Below are 22,406 nucleotides of genomic sequence, written 5' to 3'. Positions count from 1 at the left end.
GGTGATTTTAGGTGGGAATGTTGTATATGCTGATACACAAATAAGCTTTCAGAGACTTGAACTTTCTGAGCTTTATTTTTATCTTTTAAATTTTTAGAATAAGAGAAGACTATCTGGAGGGGGAAGATTTATATTCAGGAAGAAAGGAAGGAAGAAAATGGTAGGAAGGGAGGAAAAAAGGAAGGAGAAAACAGGAAGGAAAAAACCAAGAAAGGAAAAAAAGAAAGGGAGGAAAAAAAGGAGGAAGGGAAGAACAAAAAAGGAAGTCAGAAAGAGAAGAGGAAAAGGAGGAAGGAAGGGAAAAGGAAACAAGGAAAAGGAAAAGGAGGAAAAGGAAGAGAAAAGAGAAAGGAAGAAAGAAAAGAAGGAAGGAAAGAAGGGATGAAGGAAGAAAATTCAATAGTTTTATATAAGAGAAGTGAAGAACATTTCAGCCATCTTAGGCCAAAGCAGGGAATAGGCAGAGAAATTGTTTGGCTAAAGAATAGAGTGCTTTGAAAGGATAGCAATATGATAAGGCAACAGCAATTGTGGGAATTCTTGAATGTCAAGTTAAGGAGTGTGACTATGAATTGATAGGCCATAGGAAGACACTGAAGAGCAGAAGAGTGACATAATGAAAAATTATTCAGGCAGCAGTATTGAGAATGGATTAGTGAGGGTTGAAAGGAAATGAAAAAGTCTGTTAGAATACTATGGCAACAATCTTGGCAGACAGCAAAGAGAACCTATACTCAAGTAGTGGTTGTTGGAATAGAGAAGAAACAATCGACTTGAGAAACATTTCTGTGGTGGAATCATCAAGACCTGGTAACTGTCTACCTATTTGAAGTTGCGGGAGGGAAGAATCAAAGACAACAAATACCACTGTTACAAACATAGAAAATTGTTGAATAGTCATACCATAGTCAAAAACAGTGATATCATAAATAGTTTTAGGAGAAAATGTAAAAGCTAAGTTGTGACATTTTGAATTTGTCATGATGTATAACAACCACATATCTGGGCTATCAGCAAGTGGGAGTCCTAGACCTCTAAACAACCAGAACTGAAAAGGACCTTTGAAGCTATCTAGTCCAATTCTGCCTCATTTTCAACTATGGAAATTAATGCCAATAGGGTTTAATTGTCTTGACCAAGATTATAGCAGTACTAAGTACAGAATTTGATCCCATGCCACCTGGTTCTAAAACCAGTGAATTTCTTATTTTACCATATACCATGACCTTCAAAAATTGTTATGTATGGAGCTCAGAAAAGATAGCAGGACTGACTAGAGATGGATATTTGGTAATCAAATATATTAAAGTGAAAACGAAATGGGAATGAAAGGAGAGAGAGAGAGAGAGAGAGAGAGAGAGAGAGAGAGAGAGAGAGAGAGAGAGAAAAGAGAGGCAATAGAGTCAAAGACACATCCTTAATTGGTAATTATACTAACAAGGTAATTACACTAAAAGGAAAGAAGATAAAAATTTGACTACTAAGGAGGACAACTTTTCAAGTACTCTAGGCTCAATTTTATAAGCAAACTTTTGCTTTGCTTTAATTTAATGTCATTCTTATCTTTCTATTAAAGTGGCCCCTAGTGAACCACTTCTTGGCAACACATTGTTAAAAATGCAAATTACTAATATTTAAACAAAATTGGCTTTTTAAAAGTCTAAAATGTAGTGTGCTTTATTGATTTTGCCAACACTAGGGAGAACAAACATTTGTTTGTTTAATGTTTGATTGCTTTATGTTACTAGGAGCCCTTGGGGAAACTAACATGATAATACTGGATTCACTATTGGTCTGCACAAAATGTCAATTTGTCTATGAAGGCAAGATCTCCCAACTTTCTTGACTTTTTAGGGGTATGAGAGCAAAAAGACATATTGGAAGAACTTTTGCTAGTTCACAATGGGAATGACTGAGTTAAAGCACTTGATCTGTATTTTGGAAATCTTATACATGAAGTATGCTTGTAGACTTGTTAAGGTTAGTCTGGGTCTGAGAGAACCTGCAGCCCTCAAATCTGCAGGATAGCTATTTTAATATTTTTATGTTTTAGAAGTAAGTAAAACATTGAATACAATTAAATCCTGTTTGTGTGGTTGAATCTATTATACCTTGCTCATATGACTGTGATTCATTGAAATGCATCAAGGAAGGAAAGAGAGTAGTTTTCCCCAGAGGGTGGAAGCTAAGCCAAGATTTTAATCATGATCACCCTCTAGACTAACAGAATTCGTGTTGTTGCATACACATATACACATACAAACATGTACACCCACACAAGGTGCAGCTTAGAGAGAGAGTTAGCAAGTTCTCTTGAGACATATGGAGAATTGAGACATATCTCCCCTCTCATTTTGGGAGGAACGATAATTACAGAAATATGTAAGGAGATTCTTATGCTTGGTTCTTATTACAGTACAGGATCAGATGATAATGGCCAACATACTCTCTGGCAGTCGAAAAATTACAATAATATAAATTAAAAATTCATTTTGAGCAGCCAAAATTTGAGCTATAAATGCCTTGCAGTGATGTGAGATTAAAATAATTCTGAAAAGGATGGGGTTACTTAGACAGACTTTCCAAAACAGAAAGTTGGTCTTGGGTAGCAACATCTGACAGGTCTTTCAGGTTCTACAAAAGGAAAGGAAGGCAGGACAGGAATGGAAAACTTCAGTTGTTTGTCCTTCTGAAGTGTTAAGAGATAGGGAAAGAAAGTAAGTTTGTCCTGACTAGGAATCACTTGGCTTCTGGTTTAATATCTAGTTAAATCAGTTTTGGAGATGAGAAGAGGAGGAGAGGGAGGAGGTTGGGGGAGGGGAGAGGAAGAGAAGTGGGGAAGGAGGAAGAGTTGAGGAAGAAGGAAGACAAGGAAGGGGAGGGAGAGGACAAGGAGTAGGAAGAGAGGAGGAGGGAAAAGATTGTTGACTTGGGAAAGTATTGTTCATTCCCCCTAAAGGAGCATAACAATGAAAAATTAATGCAACTTGGTGTGAAATGATAAGGTAATTGAACAAAACTAATTTGTGAGAATTCTCTTCTTCAAAAATGGAAGTCGAAGGGGCAACCAATGGAAACTGTGACATTGAACTTAATGTATTTAAAATACTGATTTTCAGGAGGGGGATTTTTTCCTTTTTGTTTCAAATGTAGCTAGCTAGGAAGATGAATTCACCTAAAATGGAAGGAAGGAAGAGAGGAGGAAAGAGGAGCAAGGAAGGAAGAAAAGAAGCACGAAAGAAAAGGAGGAAGGGAAGGAAGGAAAGAAAATTTAATAATCATTTTCTGCATGCAATTTTTGTGCTAAATGACAGATACAAAAGTAAGAAAGTAAAAGAGTTCTTAAAATACTGAATATATATTAAAATGGGGAAGAAAAAATCATCAAGAAGAGCTGGAAAGGGTAAAGGGCATACCATAAGAGCTGGTACTAGTACAGATTAGAAATTGAGTGGTAAGGGAAGTGAGCTAAAGTTCCTTGAGATTTGGTTATCCTATTAAAGAATTTACCCCTCATTAAAGACCCTTAGGGGAGGAGGAGGGGCCTTACATATGAACTGTTTGCATAAATATTCATTCATATGGCTAATATGAAAATTGGTAACCCAAAAGAAGACCCAGGTTCAATTAGAACAACGGAGATAAACTGATCTAGACTTTAGGGAATTAACCAAAAAAGATTACAGTGTCCTTAAGGGTTAGTCTTGGTTATATTACATTAAAAATATTATTACAAAATTGTTTAAACTTGTATGACTTTTTTGAAAACCTATGCCTATAACAATAACTTTCTCTTAAATGGAAGTTACAGGTAATACCATGATTCACTTCAGAAAATCCATAGAGGAAAGAAGTAGCAAGTGAATTTTAATCTCAAAGTCATTATTCTCCTTTCTTTCTCTACTCACAAAATATTTTAGACCTATCCATTTTAATTAAAGGATAATTAATTTGTACTAAAAGCCGTCTGCTAGATTAGAAGCTAATAGAAGCTCATAAAAATGTTGAATACTTGTCAGGATGAATTGAAAACGTTCATTTGTTCAAATCCCCATAGAAGCTTCCTGTAAAAATGATAATGATAGTGTTGGTGATAATAAAAGAGAAAGAAAAAATAACAAAATAGGTAAATATTATTTAATATTTTTGTTTTCTTTAACTTTCTTATGGTGTCCATACCAAGAGAATCATATCTTTCTCAGAGATAGTCACAAGAACTATTGAGAATCCTGGGAGCAACTATAGAAGGTGAGGTCATTCATCTGTGGTACTGTCAAAGAAGAAAAGCATTTGAATTAATTATTGATTTTAAAATATTGAATTTGCACTTAGGCAATCAATAAATATGGGTTGAGCTAGAAAATGATTAGTCCCTGGAAGGTCCATCTCCTAACATTATCTCTTCCCAAATCTTTAGGGATTTTATATCTTTTATTAATTACTTCCTTTCAATATGGAAGAGTGAGGTAACATAGTAATATTTCTACACAATTTTGTCAGGCCCTTTTTAGTTTGTATTATGGGAGTAGGTGAATGCTCAGATGCTACAATTTACCTTACACATAGAAAAATGACAAATGCAACAATAAAAATGAGAGGAAAAAATATGTCCTGAAGAACTGATCATAATAACAAATAATGGTTAAACTGTTTCCATTATTCTTTTCCACTAGATGTTTTCATCATAGAAATCAAGTTCTGAACTGAAAGTATCCTGAGAGAAAATCTAGTGCAAGACTTTTTTTTGCTTTTTAAACAGATGAGGAAACTATCCTAGACTTGTCCAAATTCATGAAGGTGGTAAGTAGAAGACTTAGGAATCAAACCAAATATGAATTTCAAGTTGTGTCTTTTCCATTTGATTATGTTACCAATGTATTAATGTTGGGGGACAAGATAGAAATGGCATTTCTCAAGTAAATTTCCTATAAATAAATTTCCTATAAAAAATATAACTAAAATTTGTAAAACAGAAGCAAGTAGTAAATGTGTATGTGGGGGAATCTTAGGGTCAGAAAGTGGCATGAAGAAGTGACCATAATGAGATGAAATTTGATTTCTTAGATAATCCTCAGATGTTCAGATAGTCTTTAAGAAAATTCTGATCAGAATTTAAAATGCATAAGAGATCTCCTGTATTTGTGTAGCAGTCATAATAGAATGCCCACTCACTTTTTTTTATAATTTAAGGCAATAGGGGTTAAGTGACTTGCCCAAAGTCACACAGCCAGGCAATTATTAAATGTCTGAGGCTGGATTTGAACTCAGGTCCTCCTGATTCCAGGCCGGTGCTCTATCCACTATGCCACCTAGCTGCCTGCCCACTCACTTTCAAACCCTCACTTAGTTATGCCCACTAAGATTTCTGGATTCTTGTCTATCAGTAATTGAATCCAGTAATGAAAGCACTCAAACTGATTTACCTCATGATGGTATTGGATACAACTGTTAATAAGAAAGACTGGGGGAGAAAGGAGAAGGAAGGAACTAATTTTTTTTTCCTTCTCCCAGATTTCTAAGACAGGGGGTTGTATCATTCATCAACATGAATGAGAGATGCAGATGCTTAGGTTCTTTCTGTTCTGACATAAATCCCTGAAAGAAGTTTTGTGATTAATGAGTGTGGGTGGATAGAGTGATCCTAGTCTCTGATTTCCCTTTCTTTTTTTTTTAATGAATGAAACATAGCTCATCTCCAGAGATTGAAACTCTTTTGTGACTTCAGTAAAACAATCCACCCGGCATTTCCTTTGCCAACAAGAGCTAGGAAGACAACTAACACCCTTCCTTTTCCCTTATGTTTGTCTCACTTTACTACTCTCGACCTAGACAAGATTTATCATTGTTATTCTGTCATTTCAGTAGTATTTGATTCTTTGTGATCCCATTTGGTGGCCACAAAGGTCATGTAGTGGTTTGCCATTTCTTTCACTAGCTAATTTTACAGATGAAAAACTGAGACTTTCCCTAGGTCACATACCTAATAAGTGTCTTAGACTGAATTTGAACTCAGATCTTCCTGAGTCAGAACTGGTACTCTGTCCATTGAACCATCTAACTGTTCACAGGTTAAGTCAAATCCCTCATCAGTTTAATTTAAGATTGATAGATTTTCACTCTATCTCCTAAAACTCCTTCTTTCCTCTCTGTTGTTTTTCATTCTCTCCTCTTTCTCAGTTGTGTTTTTTAGCATAATTCTTTCTCCTATCATTGCTTTTTTGTCTGTTTCTTTCTAGTATGTGTGCTACTTTTTTTTTACTAGTTCTCTTTCTTCTGTCTCCTTTAATAGTCACCACCCCATTTAATTTTCCTATTTCTACTTTTTATACATCTAATGAAGGCATAATTTCTCTTTCTTGATTCTTCCAATTACATGTATTAGTCTAGCACCTGGGTAGATAAAAGGAACTTTGTAGATGTTTCTGGTCAAGTGGAGGCCTCAGAACTTAAATGGTTTGATATCTTGAAAAGATGGAAAGATACATTCATTGGCCACTGAGTTGGAGGAGCAGATATCTGAGTGATATCTTGCTCTTAACCCATCCCATGTCAGTGGTCAGGGAAAGGTGATGCTTCAGTTAAAAGGAAAGATAGCTTTTATCTAGCTCTCTCTCTCTTACTTTGGTCCTTCAAGCAACAAGATGAAACTTAAAGATTTCCAATGAATGACTGATGCTGGGTTTATAAAGTATTATAGCAACCATTCCTACCTGGTTCTACCAGATGAGTCTGTCTCTGATCCACTGCCAGACTTTTCCCCTATTGTGTTTCCTGAGTAAGTTACTGAGCCAGAATCTCAAGATAGTTGTGATAAGGCTTGGAAGGCTTGTGAATTCAAGGGAGTTTCCTCATAGATAAAAGATGACTACCACCAGAAGCTAGGTACAGATCAATAGCTTTCACTTATACAGTCAAAATAGGTACATGATTTAGACCTAAAGGGTGATACCATAAAGAGGATAAAAAAGAGATAAAGGGTATTATGGTAAATGAAATTGCTAATTTATTGTTGTTGTTGTCGTATGATCATTTTTCAGTAGTGTTCAACACCTTTCCTGACTTCTTTTGAGATTTCCTATGCAAAGACATAGGAAATGGTTTGCCATTTCCTGCTCTGGCCCGTTTTTCAGATGAGAAAACTGAGAAAAGCAGGGTCATACAGCTAGTCATTGTCTGAGACCAGGTTGTATACATAAAAATGAGATTTCTTGACTTCAGGTCCAGGACTCTTGATTATGTCACCTTGTTGCCCCATAATTTTGATCATATTAAATTAATTTTTTGTTACAAATGAAACCAATAAAGTCAAATGAAAACACATAAAAAGGGGAAGAGGGAGAGGGGAATTTTACATCAACTTTCTTTGATCAAGGCCACATTTCTTAAATATATAGAGAATTGAATTAAATTTATAAGGATATCAGTCATTCCCTGGCTGATAAATGTCAAAGGACAGGAAAGGTAGTTTTCAACTTTAGAAATAAAAGTTATCTATAGTCATATGAAAAAATGTCCTAAATCGTTATTGATTTGAGAGAGACAAATTAAACAACCTCATTACTATCATATTGTTAATATGACAGGGAAAAAAATGACAAATGTTGGAAGGGATGTGGGAAACTAGAATAGACAGTAAAGCACTGTTGGTAGAGCTGAAAACTGGTCCAACTGGTCTGGTGAGCAATTTGTAACTATACTCAAAAAACTATAAAATTGCACATATCCTTGTGAAAGAATTCAGCAATGAGACTATTAGGTCTCAATCCCAAACAGATTTTTTTTAGGTTTTTGCAAGGCAAATGGGGTTAAGTGGCTTGTCCAAGGCCACACAGCTAGGTAATTATTAAGTGTCTGAGGTCAGATTTGAACTCAGGTACCCCTGACTCCAGGGTCGGTGCTCTGTCCACTGCACCACCTAGCCACCCCAAGATTTATTTTTTAAAAGAAAAGGACCTATATGTCCAAAAATATTTAAAGCAACTCTTTTGGGGGCGACAAAGAATTGAAAATTGAAGATATTCTCTATCAACTGAGGTATCGATAAACATAGTGTGGTATCTGATTATGATGAAATATTATTGTGCTTAAGAAATGATGAGCTGGGGTGGCTAGGTGGCACAATGGACAGAGCACTGACCCTGGAGTCAGGGGTACCTGAGTTCAAATCTGGCCTCAGACATTTAATAATTACCTAGCTGTGTGGCCTTGGGCAAGCCACTTAACCCCATTGCCTTGCAAAAAAACAAAAACAAACCTAAGTAATGATGAGCTAGATGATTTCAGAAAAACCTAGAAAGACTTACATGAACTAATTCATAGTGAAGTGAGGAGAATCAGGAGGCTATTGCACACAATTAAAGACTTAGATACTCTGATGAAGTAAAAAAAAATAGATAATCTGAAGTATTTAAGATGAAAATATCCACCTCCAGAAAAAGAACTGAAGTCTGAATGTAAATCAAGCATATTTTTTTTACTTTATTTTTCATATATCATTAGTTTTTTTCACAAGATGGCAAATGTAAAAATGGCTTTTTCATGTTTGCCTATGTATAACCCAAATCAAATTGCATGCTTTCTCATGTGACTTTTTTTGGGGAGGTTTCAAGGCAATGGGGTTAAGTGATTTGCCCAAGGTCACAAAGTTAGGTAATTATTAAGTGTCAGAGGCCATATTTGAACTCAGGTCCTCCTGACTCTAGGGCCGGTGCTCTATCCACTGTGCCACCTAGCTGCTACAAATTGCCTGCTTTCTCAAAGAGTGGAGGGAAAGGGGAAAGAGAGCTAGAAATGGAACTCAAAATTTGAAAAGAAAAAAACTCAAAATTGTTTACACATGAATTGGAAAAAAATAAAATATTTAATTCAAAATTAAAAAAAAAAAAGAAAAATATGACCACCAGTAAGAGAAGCCCTTCTTTGAAAGATACAGTGCAGAATCAAGGTGAAATATAAAATGCCTAGTCAGCAGTCCTGAAAACTGCTTTATGTTCTAATGATGGTTAAGTGTCAGTTTTCTAAGTGATATTAATAATAGTTATGTTGGATATTGAATCCTTTTTAATCTATTTTCTCAATGTGTATTTTGCCTTTAAATGTTTAACATTTCTTTTACATGTTAGAATAAAATATCTGTCCTATATCTAATTCCTATCGCAAACTTGAATGTTGTTTTTATTTTTTCTCTTGTGACACATAACTATAATCCCTAATCTATAAATAACTTATTCCTAATGTGCTGCGTTGGGGGGTTAACAAGTTAAAGAACATAGAACAAGAGAGTTTAGTAATCCTCTCACCTAAGGCTGGATTTTATAGTTGAACATTCTTGGACCAAAGGGATGATGTTTTTAAGAGAGAAGGGTGGGCACAGTGCCACAGGTCCAGGAGTCCAGTTTTCTTAATGTTACATATTGGGGGTGGGGAGGGTTTTGTCCTTTGTACTGAGAAAGCCCTCAGTCTTTTCTCATTCCCAGTATCTTATAATTAAATTTGGAAGAGGAAATTGAGGTGAAGTTTCAACTATTTTATTTTATTGAGAAAGGAAATTAAGGCTCAGAGAGATGAAATGATTTTCCTGGGGTCATCCAGATACTACATGTATGAGGCACAATTTAAATGCAGGTCCTATCATCTATTGGAACAAAAACAAACAAACAAATACTCCATTAATACAATTCAAAAATTCTTTGAAGATCTCTCAGGCTCATCCAGGATATCTTTTAAAATTCTGCTTGCAAAGAAAGCATTTACTATCTAAATAATAATGAAATTTCTTCTTACCTGAACTTTGGTGGGTTCCATCCAATGTTCCATGGTATCAGTAGTGATGTTTTCAGGCAGGATTACTGGATCACTAGGGGGGATTATACAAGATGGCCTACACACGGCTCCTAGAGGAAGAGGCATACACAGTACACTATCAGATCATTCACACGAGGACCTAAAAGTTCCTCCATTTTCAATTATGGTTTTCATTTTGGAAGCAATGACTTCTAGTTTTGAAAGGTTACTTCCAAGTCAAAATTTAGAGAAACATGCCTTTGATACATATTTCAGCTCTGTGGGCCATCACATTCTCATACTTACAGGAACTCCCAGAGGTCAAAGAAACTATAATTTTATTTATATTATTTTTTCCTGCATTCTAGCAGCTGCTGCCTTTGAAGTCTGCTGGTTAGAAAGAAGTTGATGACCCAGAAATCTAGGATATCAAGAAAGACAATAATAATGCTGAAATCTCCTGCTGCACAGAAGAGATTTTTGGCAGTAGCCAAGAAAGCTATGTACTTTAAGGAGAGAGAGGGTGTAAAAGAATGTGACTGAAAAGAAGGAAGGAAGGAAGACCTCAAAATGAGTTGGACTCAAAGAGGGAAAACTCCTGGTTACTTGATGATGTTTGAATTACAGTTTTTTCTAAAGCTCTACCCAATGATAAATCATACTCTCTGGGGGTTGTCTCATTTTCTCACTCATAGGGGCTTGGGACTTCATGTGATTTTGAAGCTCTATTTGCATTTTCTATTAACCCAGAAATGTTGACTATATGCTCCCTTGGAACTAAATCAGGGTAACATATTAATAAATAACTTTAGAGATTTTGAGGATCTATGAACCACAAGTATAAGAAAGTCCTCCAAATTGCCTGAGAACCATGATCTGATAATTATTTTTCTAGATTTATCACTAGACAATGTACTTTCTGCTGTAGCATTCCCATCCACATAGCGAATAGCCATCATGGTGAAACGATTGACTGGAAAATTGACTTTGAAAAAGCCAGAGGGCAATGAACTGCTTTCAGTAACCTATGAGGAATATGAGGTGCTTAATTAATGCTAATTGGCTGACAGTCCCTCTTTATCCCACACAAAATAGAATGGGTTGTAAAGATTGTCTGTAGGACTAGTTGAGTCTCAATGTGTTTCCTACAGACTTCCCTTTGCTAAAGGGTCCACTTGCAGCCAACATTTTGCTGACTCAATGCCTTCCGGATTTTCCAACGTCTCCATAAATCAGATCTGGCTAAACAGAGCTTTAATTGCAATGACTTGAATAAGAGGCTGCCCACAGACTCCAGTTCTCAGTCCCCTGTAGAGAAAGACAGCTGAAGAGTTGTACAAGAGTTGTATTATCAAATAGTCCCTCCAAGAACTCTCCGCTCCAGTAACCATGGCAGAAACCATGGAGGAACACTGCTAATAGGTACCATCGGTTGTGTTTACTCTCTCTTGCCCCTGGAAATACAAATTTTTACTCAGAAGCCACTCTCAGACACGTGGCTTGAGGTTGGTAACATGACTAGACATGATGCAAATATCCAAGGAGTCCAATCAAATTTATGTGTGTGCAGAAGAATAAAAAGAAAACAATTTTACCATAAATTTCATTTTTACTGAAGCGGCTAAGAATCAACATGCCTTTCCATCAACTCCTTAGGGAAAGCAGCAGATCTGATTCAAGGGCCAGCCAGGCTTAATAAAAGATTTAAAAAAAAACATTATTTTTTAAGGCAGAATTCAGTATCTCCTCCCATCCTTACCAATTCCATATCCTTGTTCGCACTTGTATTCTACTAAATTCTTCTCTGGAGGTGGTGGACATTCCCCCTGAAGGTTGTCACACAACTTAAACTCTTCTGTCCATAATCCTTCTTTAGTACAAGTTATAGGCATCTAGAATGCAAAAAGATTTGTATTATTAAAAGTTCTCACAAAAGAGTGGATAGGTTGATTAGTATTAGCAAATGATTGGAGACAAAATATTGATTCACATGCCTATTTACAAACACTAAGATAATTCTCTACCTTTCCTCTAGGAAAGGCATATAATAAAAAACCCATTTTGTCCATGAAATTTAATCATAATTAAATGCTTATTTTCAATAGCAATATAAGGTCATTCATATTTTCATACATAGAAACTCTTCATTTGTATGTAATTGATTCATTCATCACTGATCTATCATAAGTTGAGTTGTTAGAACTCTCTTGTTCCTTCATTTTCTCAGCAACTTATTATTAAATGCCTAATAAGTACAAGGCATTGTGATAGACTCTGGGTATACAAAGGCAAAAAGAATGATTTCCTGTCCTCTAAGATGCTATATACTATTGAGGGAAATTTAAATACAGAGATAAGTCAATTTTAAAAAGAGCATAAAATGTGAAGTAATGAGGAGGGAAGTATCAACAATTTCCTTGGTATTGATCCATCTACACTAATCTGATCTCCTCCCCTGTGACCAATAGTACACATGTGCAAAATGACTCGCTGGGGTAAGCCATGAAGTCTACTCATTGCTATTTTTCTGCCTGTCATCTTGAAGTTGTTCCATCTCTCCCTGCTTGCCTAGTCTCGCTCACAGCATGACCTCTGATCTAGCCAAGTCTATCTCCTCCTTTTTTATCATGATAACTGTTGGCTGGGTTACTCTTTCTGGCTTCTATCCCCAAAGAATCACAAAGGCATTTTAGGTCAACAACTGAATAGAAATATGGATCTCACATCCCTGAAAGAGGCAACTTTTCTGAATTCCACCTAGCTCTGGCCCCCCACACTCATTTTCAGCATAGCAAACTAAATGGGCTATTTCAGGTTTGTTGATCTAGTAACCTGGCATGTTTACTTCATTTTTATTCTATGGGGGCTGGGAGTACTGGATACAGAGGGGAGAAGCTGACCCAGGAAAGAAGTATTTATTATTTTTTTTCCCAACAAGCCCACATGGTCTCCTGCTCCCACATAAATGTTCAATATTTTAAAAGTTTCTAAAATAAAACTGACTTCGGCCATATAGTCATGATAAGACTATGGTTTTTGCTTTTTAAACCCTTAGGTGAAATTGTAAGGAAGCAAAAAGTCAGATCATATTTTAAGCTTTGCTGTGAGAATTGCTTGATTATTCAGATCATTTTTATAAAGAAAAATACATTACTATATGTATGTATTTATACATGACATACATAAAAGCAAGGCAGCTAGGTGGCATAGTGGATAGAATGCTGGATCTGAGATCAGGAAGACTCATATTGGTTTTTTTAGGTTTTTGCAAGTCAATGAGGTTAAGTGGCTTGCCCAAGGCCACAAAGCTAGGTCTAGGTAATTATTAAGTGTCTGAGGCCGGATTTGAACTCAGGTACTCCTGACTCCAAGGCCGGTGCTCTATCCACTGTGCCACCTAGCCACCCCAAGGACTCATTATTGATTATAAATCTGGCCACAGACTAGCTGTATGACCCTGGGTAAGTCACTTAACCCTGTTTGCCTCAGTCTCCTTGTCTATAAAATGAACTGTAAACTACTCCAGTATCTTTTCCAAGAAAACCCCCCAATGGGTCACAAAGAGCTGCACACAAATGAAATGAATGAACAACAAGGCATGTCCATGTATACATATATTGAGTCCCTAGTCATGCATGGCAAGTCATCATGATGCTTCAAATAGAACCAACACCAGCAACTTCCACTTTCCCATTTCCTTTCATTTGCCATGCTTTTGAAATTCTTTAGATACACAGTGTTCCAAATTCTTGTTCTATAACAACTAAATTTTAATAAGTCATTCACCTGTGAACAAAACAATTCAAAAATGATAACCTCTGCTTTGATTTAACTTTGGAAAGTTAAATACACCTGTTTATAAAAACACATTCCAAAAGTGTAAAGTGCTGACATTCCTCCAGAGAACTTCTCCAAACTTTCAAATTGATCAGAATGTTTTGGATATGGCCTTACCCTAAATGAAAAGCAAATGGTTCTCCTTACCCTTTGACTGGCCAGTTTACAGTTGAGTACACACTGGCTACCCAGCTTGAAGCCATTGGTACAGACATACATGCCTTCAAAGACAGGAGATGGGGGCTCACACACCACTGGGATGCAGCTGCCTTGCTCCCAATTTCCACTCTCCAGGCATTGGATCTTCAGAAGCTTGCTGGAAAGACAAAAAATAACATCCCCCATCACCTTACCACTGAAGCATCTATTGGGAAGATTCACTTATTAAAAGGTAAAAACAGACCCAGGCAATGTGGAACCTCAAAAAAGTACATTATCTGAACTGTCCCTCAATTATAAGTTCCCACCAATTCTACCATACTTATCCAATGATAATAGGGATGATGACAGTGATATTCCAATAAAAGTATAAGTATGTTGAAAGCAGAGACTACTTTTTAAAAATATTTTATCCCAACACAATATTTTATAATTGGTGATTAATAAATGCCATAGAATTTTTGATTGATGAAGCAACCAGGATGAAGCATAGCAGTAATAAAGATCAAATGACTTGCTGAGGGAAATACTACTAGTATATTTATGAGGCTGGATTTAAACCCATTTTCTTCCTTACTCCTTAGCAAGCAATTCTTTTAGCTCCTTTTTTGATCAAATCATCCACCCTGCCCCTCTAAAAAAGGTTGTTTCTAACTCTTCTCTCCTCATCAAAGTATTCAGTCCTCACCTCCCACTCTTCTCATAATCCCATCTCATTAGATGAGGATCTCACCTCATATTTTACTGAAAACAGAAAGAATATTCATTGAGCCCCTTTGTCCATTCCATATATCTCAAAGCTACCTGATAGCCAAAGACATCTAAGTCACCCCTTTACCTTATGTCCCTGCCTGACGCCAATCTTCATTCTCTCCTTTATTACAATCTTTAAGAATCTCTTCCCCCAGATCAATCCTTTCACAAGTATTCTTAATTCACTTATGCACAGATTATTTCAATCATTAGAATCAGAGATACTTAACATTTTTTGTGTAAGGGACTTAAATGAAATAAAATACAATAGGAATATAAAAGAAACCAATTACATTGAAATATAATTTATATATCTATAAATGTATTTATTTATTTGTTTATTTGTTTGTTCATTCATTCATTTGTTTACACCTCATGGATCCCAGATTAAGAGCCCTTGCCTTAGATCAGGGTTTGGCAAACTTCCACTGTCCAATCAGTTTGCTTTTGTATGACCCTGTAACCTAAAAACAGTTTTTGCATGTTAGAATAAAGAATGTAAAAAATCATTCTTAGACTGTATAGGATTTGGGATCCCTGGCCTAAACTGATTAATTTCTCTAAAGCATAGAGAATTTCTCAAAAGCATTGTCTTGCCTAGTCTCATGCGGTTGGTTAAGTATAATAATTAAGAATTAAACTAGGTTTCCTGGGATTTCATCACTACACCACACTCCCTCCTTCACTCATATTCTCAATATTCCATTATACTGTGAGAACAGTATAAGTTCTTATTTTGTTGGAAAATTTATACAAGTGACTTAGGAAAGGCCATGCAGCAAGGAAATGGCTAAGGCCTTGAACAGGAATCCAAGTCTTGATTCTCAAAGAAACATCCCATCCATTAGTCTTTGATGCTTCCTCACATTCATGGAAATAAATTGCATGGTGAGGGAAATTTGGAGCAACGTTGTTCCCTATATCTTGAAGAACAAGGAGTTGGCTGCCTAACTGGCAAAATAGGACAGCAGCTTCAATGAGAAAACTGACTATCAAAATGACATCAAGGGGCACCAGAGGGTGGTAAGTATTTATTTTCCTTTTTAGCATTTCCAATTAAATGAGCACTGCATAAAAGTCAGAAGGTTTAGTTTCGAGTGACCAGATCTTGTAGTGTCAACTTAGGGACTAAAAATACAACTGGTCTCTTTTTTTTACATCATTGCCAGAAATAAAGCTCTTGTAGCCAAACTCTGCTAAAAAGTTGCTTAATTTGAGGGAGATGGGAGGTATTGACCATAGCACTTCCATCTCTCCATTATTATCTCATGGCTGTTAAAAAGAAAAGTTCATTTTTGGTAGGACAAATGTAGAGAGAGGACCTTCCAGAATCATGCAGAACAACAATATAGTCCTTAAGGAATTTCTTTAAATGAGGAGTACATCAGAGGTTTCCAGTGGTAAGGCTTCCATCTTGACTGACTTCAAAACTGATTTCTTCTTTTGGGAGGGGGGGGTTGGCAAGGCAAGGGGCAGGCAATTCATCTTTCAGATGAAGGGGCAAGGCAATTGACTTGCCCAAGGTCACTCAACTAAGTTGGTTCTTTTCTGTTACTGAAGAAGATCAAAATGACATCATTTTGTTTCAGACAAATTACGGTATGTCCTACTGTGGCTGATCAGACCAAGAAGAACTTGGAATGTTCTACCACAGGTTGGGCACAAATAGTCCATGTGAACACCTGGGGAGGGTACTCTAAACTTATGGGTGTCAGGTTTCCTGGAGCTACTTCAATTCTACCTTCCACATAGGGGACAGCACGCTCACTAATGAGGGCATGCTATACTGGGTGGTCCTGTGACAGTGTCTTTCATGCTGTACAATCAATTCTAAGATTAAGAGAGACTTTCTGGGTGTCTCAGTATTGCTTCTTCTGACCCTCCTTGTGAGCATTTGCCTTGTGTGAGCTTTCCATAAAATAGTTTTTTTGACAAGCATACATTTGACATTCTAACAACATGTTCAGCCCAAGGTAGTTGCATTTTCTGTAGTAATGTTGAATGCTAGGTAGTTTAGGTCAAGAAAGGACTTCAATCGCTGGTATCTTCTCCTACCAGGTGATCTTCAGAATCTTGCTAAAACAATTTAAATAGAAATGATTCAGTTGCCTGACATGGTGCTGGTAGACTATCCAGGTTTCACAGGCAATGAGGTAAGCACATCAAGCTCTGTAGACCTTCAGTTTGATACCTCTTCTCTCCCACACTTTCTTTCAGAACCTCCCAAATACTAACTATGGCAATGCAAGCATTAACCTCATTGTCAATGTCTCCTCCTTGGAGAGGACACTGCCAAGTGAAGTGAACTTGTCCACTGTATTCAAAACTTCTCCATTTGCTGTAATTAATGATTCTATATAGGAATGGTGTGATGTTGGCTGATGGAGCACCTGGGTTTTCTTGGTGTTAATTGTTAGACCAAAATTAGCACAAACAGCAGAGAATCAATCCCTACTTTGTTGCATCTCAGCTTCAGATGCTGCATTGAGTGCACAATCATCTGCAACCAGAAGATCATGTACCAACACTCCCTCCACTTTGATCTTGGCTTGAAGCCTTGTCATGTTGAAGAATTTGCCATTTGTGCAGTAACTTACCTTAAGGCCATGAGACCATGTTCATCCTCAGTGAAGGTGTTTGATAACATGCTGAAAACATTATGCTAAAAAATATGGGAAAAAGGACACATCTTTGTTTTACTCTGTTGGTGACTAGGAAATCTTGAGAGCATTGTCATGAAATTGATGTACAATACTGATGAACTTCTCCTGGCAACCAAATTTTGACATAATTTCCCATAAACCCTCATGACTGATGGTATCAAAAGTCTTGGTCAGATCTACAAATGGTATATAAAAACCTTTATTCTGTTCCTGTCATTTTTCCTAGAGTTGCTGGACAGCAAACACCATATTGACTTTTACTCAACCCTTTCTGAAGTCATACCAGTATGGCTCTCAGGGAGGTGACCATCTTCCAGATGAAGGATTATTGAGGACTCTGGCAAGACTCTTACCAGCAATGACTAGAAGAGAAATACCCCTGTGATGCCATAGACCAAGCTATTCCTTCTACCTTTATCGAGATAGATGATGGAGACATCCTTGAATTGTAGGGGGATAACCTCTCCATATCATATAACCAGGAACATTTCCATAAGTTTTTGGATGAGCAATGGACAACCCATCTTGTAGATCTCAGCTGGAATAGAATCTGCACCAGGTGCTTTGCCACTTGAAAGGAACCTAATGGCATTCCAAACCTCTTATTCAATTGGAACTTCAGCTAGGGACTGAGTGACTTCAACATGAGGTAAACAGTCAATGGTTTTTGCATTAATTGATGATTGTGATGATCATCATAGCACTGATGATGTTAAGAATGCTATGGAGGGGGCAGCTAGGTGGAACAGTGGATAGAGCACCAGCCTTGGAGTCAGGAGTACCTGAGTTCAAATTTGGCCTCAGACACTAATAATTAGCTAGCTGTGTGGCTTTCAACAAGTCACTTAACCCCATTTGCCTTGCAAAACCTAAAAAAAAACCCACTATGGAAGTGTTCAGCCCATCTCTCTAGGAACATGTCCTGATCATTAATCATTGTGTATGCATCAGCACTGTGAACCTGAGATGCACCATATGTCTTTGATCCATAAATTTCCTTTAGGGCATCATAAAAGCATTTTGGTTTGTTACTGTTGCATAAAATTGAGTTTCAACTGTCTTCTTACTGAGCCAAGAGTCCTGCATCTCTCTAAGTTTACTTGGACTTTATATTTGAGAGAATTAAATGCTGCCTTCTTAGAAATGGATGAAATATCCTGATGGTAAACTCTATGGAGTTCTTGTTTTTCATTTAACAGCCTCTGTATTTCTTCATCTTTTTCATCAAACCAGTCTTCTTTTTTGCACGTGTTCTGGCCCATATGAGCAAATACAGAGCTGTACACCAGGTGTTTGAAAGCTGCCCACTCCTTTAATGCTCCACTGTTACCAGTTCTTTGTTGACTCAGTTTTCCCTTCAAGTTAGCAACAAACAACTCTAATCTCTTGATATTGATTCTTCTAGTTTTCATTTTGCCTTGAGGCTGCCACTTTAAATAAATATGAATGTTTAGCTTAGAGAGGAACACAGCCTTGCACACACCCTACACCTCACACATTTGGGTAGTTATTAAGTTTCTAAGTTCATATTTGAACTCAGGTCCTCCTGACTCTGAGCCAATGCTCTAGCCACTGCACTCTCTGGCTGCCCCCAAAACTGATTTCTTCAAAAAATGAATGAACAAATAAGTAAATTTCCCTTTTCTTCAAGAATCACAAAACATTTTCATATAGATATTTATTATATCCTCAAAAAGTAGATGCAGGATGAGAGGCAGCTAGTTGAATCCATTTTAGAGATGATAAAACTGAGGCATGTACTGATTCAGTAAGAATCTCAGGGTCTTAGATCAATGATTGAGCCAAAATTGGAGACTAGAACTCTGACCTCCTAGTCTCAGGCTCTTTTCCCTCAACTAGAACAGTCTTTACCAAAGGGACTTGTTTTGACTTCCTAGTCAAGTCAAACAATAAGTAATTATTAAGTGACTGCTATGTGTCAGATATTATCCTGGGAATGTGAAAAAACACAAAAACAAAATGTATCTCACAGTCTAATATCATGCAAGTAACTATTCACAGATGTACACAGGAAAAATAGGAGATAATCACAGCATGAAGCCAGTAGCATTAAGTAGATTGGGAAAGATTTCTTCCTGATGATAGGAATATATTTGAAACCTGAAGGAAATCAGAGAAGCAGGAGATGGAGATGCCGAGGGAGTGCATTCCAGACATGGGTGATAGCCAAGGAAAATTACTGGAGTCAGGAGAGGGAGTAGTGTGTGTGTGTGTGTGTGTGTGTGTGTGTGTGTGGGTGTGTGTGTGTGTGTGTGTGTATGTGTGTATGAAGAAATGCAAGGACAATAACACTTAATCCACGAATAAGTATCAGGGAGAAAGATATAAGAGGATTTGAAAGAGAAGAGAAGTACAGACTGTGAAAGATTTTAAAAGTCAAATAAAGGTTTTTATATTTGATCCTTGAAATAATAGGATTCACATCAAGAAGAAGGCTTTGACCATAGAGCAAAGGATGAACTGAAGTAGAGACAGGCTTAGGTGATGAAGACCAACCAAAAGGACATTGCGTTGTTTTAGGCATGAGATGATAAGGGTTTACACTAGGATAGTGTTAGTGTCAGAGGAGAGAAGGAGACATACACACACACACACACACACACACACACACATATACTAGAGATGTTGTGAAGGTGGATATCCCATAAAATATGGCAATTCATTGGATCTGGGGAATGAGGGAGAGTAATCCACCCAAAACTATTTGGTCTGGGTGATCCTGAGAAGGGTGATGCCCTCAAAAACAATTGGAGAATAAGGAAGAGGGGAGGGTTTGAGAGGAAAGCTAATAAGTTCAGTTTTGGACATGTTTAGTTTCAGATATCTATGGTTCATCCAGTTCTAGAAGTCCAACTCACAGTTGGCAACCTGGAGGTCAGGATAGAAGTTAAGGCTACAAAAATAAATCTGAGAATCATTTCATGAATCCATGGGAGTTGATGAGATTGCTAGGTTAGACTGTATAAAGTAGCAATTCTAATAGTGTGACTTAAGGAATGCGTGGATATTCATAATAATCCTGATGTTTTAATTTCTAATATGGTGAATTCATTGGGTACAATCTAGAAACACAAGAGTGTGTGTGTGTATGTGTGTGTTTGTATGTGTATGGCAGGGGAGGGGAGCACAGAGGGGGAACAGTTTAATAATTTTTAAAGAGAATACAGGTAATCTTACTCCAAAAAAAAGTTTTAGAACTACTACTTTGGAAGGAGAAGAGAAAAGGGCCAAGGAAAATGCATTTAGGAACATCTATGTTTTCTGGGTGAAAAATCAAGCATAAGAGAAAAGCAAGTGGATTGACAGATAGGAGGAAGCTCAGGAGTAAGCCCAGTCATAAAAACCTAAAGAGAAGGAACTATCAAGGAGAAGAGAGCGACAGTTCAATTTCAAAGTTTACAGAGAAATCAAGAAGGATGAGCAATGAGAAAAGTCCATCATATTTGGTAATTAAATCCTAGTTTCTCCCTCTTCACAACAACAAAAAATTCACAAATATTATCCCATTAAAATGATAAAATCATCTAAAGGAAAGATATGATGAGTATTGTTTATGCTTTATTCTGCACCTCTATCCAGAGTATATACATTCTGAGAAGCAGAGAAGTCAGTAAGACCTGGATGCACGCCTTACCTAAACTACAACTGGCTGTGTGATCTTGGGTTTGTCATTTAACCTTTTGATACTGCCTCCAGGCAATTTTCTAGGCTTTCCAAGAAATTTCTTAAATGCTTTGGTAGATAGAGTTTTGTCCACCTAAGGGACAGAAAACAAAAGCAATTTTAAAAATATAAAACTAGTTGATAGATAAAGGAGAGAGAAACTTGGTCTGTTCTGATTTATCCATATTAAAGATATAGGTTAAAAGAAGATCAATAAATATTTACCAAATGTTTACCTTATTATGTGACAGTCACTTTTCTAAGTGTTTGGGATATAAAGAAAAACCAAAAATTGTCCTTGTCCTCAAGAAGTTTACATTCTGATAGGGGATATAATTTATGTTTGAAAAACCTTGTAATGGCTAATAATAGCTAACATTTATATCACATCTATTATGTATGACACCATGCTAAACACTTCATAATTACTATATCATTTGATTCCCACAACAACTCTGCCAAGATGGTACTGTTAATATCCCCGTTTTACAGACCACTTCACTCCCTAACTGTCCCTTAGAGGGAAAAGTACTGATGATGTCCTTCATTTCTTTGTCCTTCATTTTGTCCTTCATTCTCAAAGAAGTTCATGACATCAGGGAGGTGATGCCATGAAATGCATGGGAATAGGCTGGAAGTGAGGGGTGCTTTACTAAGTCCCCAGCCTTATTTTTCCCCCTAGAATCATCAGGGTCTAGTGTCCAGATATGAATCAAGATTACTGGAGATAGCCTTGGATGTGAGGCAATCAGGGTTGAGTGACATGCCCAAGGTCACACAACTAGTAAGTGTCTGAGTATATATTTGAACTCAAGTCCTTCTTACTTGAGAGCTGGTGTGCTCTAACCACTGTGCAACCTAGCTGCCACCTTGACACTAACAGCTGAGGGATTGGGAAGACCTTCTATATAAACTATTTGTTAAAAGAATCCAACAACTTGGAATGCTATTGTTCTATAAAAAACCATAAATGATCAGACTTTAGAGAAGCATGGATTGAGTTACAGGATCTGATGCTGAGTGAAGGGAGCAGAACCAAGAGATCAATGTACACATTAACAACAACATTGTGAGATGATCATCCTTGTGGATGCAGTTCCTCTTGGAAGTTCAGAGAACTAGGACAACCCTATTAGACCAGCTATGGACACTGCCATCCCTAGCCAGAGGTAGAAAAACAAAACATTAAAACATCCTTCAGAATCTGAAGAACAGCACGTTCACTTTTTGAATTTTTTTTTTTTGCAAGGCAGTGGGGATAAGTGACTTGCCCAAGGTCACCCACCTAAGTAATTGTGTCTGAGTTCAGATTTGAACTCAGGTCCTCCTGACTCCAGGGCTGGTATTCTATCCACTGCATCACCTAGCTGTCCCACTGTGTTCACTTTTGTAAAAAGTATCTCATGTCTTTCTTTCCCTTAATCCTAATTCCTCACACTGAAAATGACTAACCTGTAAACATGCCAAATACAATATTAGCACAATACTAATCTGACTGTTTGCTACTGAGGGGAGGGGAGTGGGAAG

General features: G+C 37.0%; 1 protein-coding gene across 1 annotated transcript in view; it reads right to left on the bottom strand.

Annotated features, from left to right (window-relative positions):
• The window catches only part of LOC141511886 (pappalysin-2-like), an 81,700-nt gene extending 64,560 nt beyond the window's left edge, over positions 1-17,140 (bottom strand). The window contains exons 1-4 of the mRNA XM_074220882.1: positions 17,130-17,140; positions 13,768-13,936; positions 11,543-11,675; positions 9,784-9,893 (exon numbers count right to left, since the gene is read on the bottom strand). Coding sequence (XP_074076983.1) covers positions 9,784-9,893; positions 11,543-11,675; positions 13,768-13,936; positions 17,130-17,140 — 423 coding nt within the window. The remainder of the gene's footprint in view (positions 1-9,783; positions 9,894-11,542; positions 11,676-13,767; positions 13,937-17,129) is intronic.
• Between the last annotated feature and the right edge of the window lie 5,266 nt (positions 17,141-22,406).

The sequence above is a fragment of the Macrotis lagotis genome, chromosome 2, assembly GCF_037893015.1.
Source record: "Macrotis lagotis isolate mMagLag1 chromosome 2, bilby.v1.9.chrom.fasta, whole genome shotgun sequence".
In the NCBI taxonomy this organism is placed as follows: domain Eukaryota; kingdom Metazoa; phylum Chordata; class Mammalia; order Peramelemorphia; family Peramelidae; genus Macrotis; species Macrotis lagotis.
This window is presented reverse-complemented; position numbering and strand designations above follow the sequence as displayed.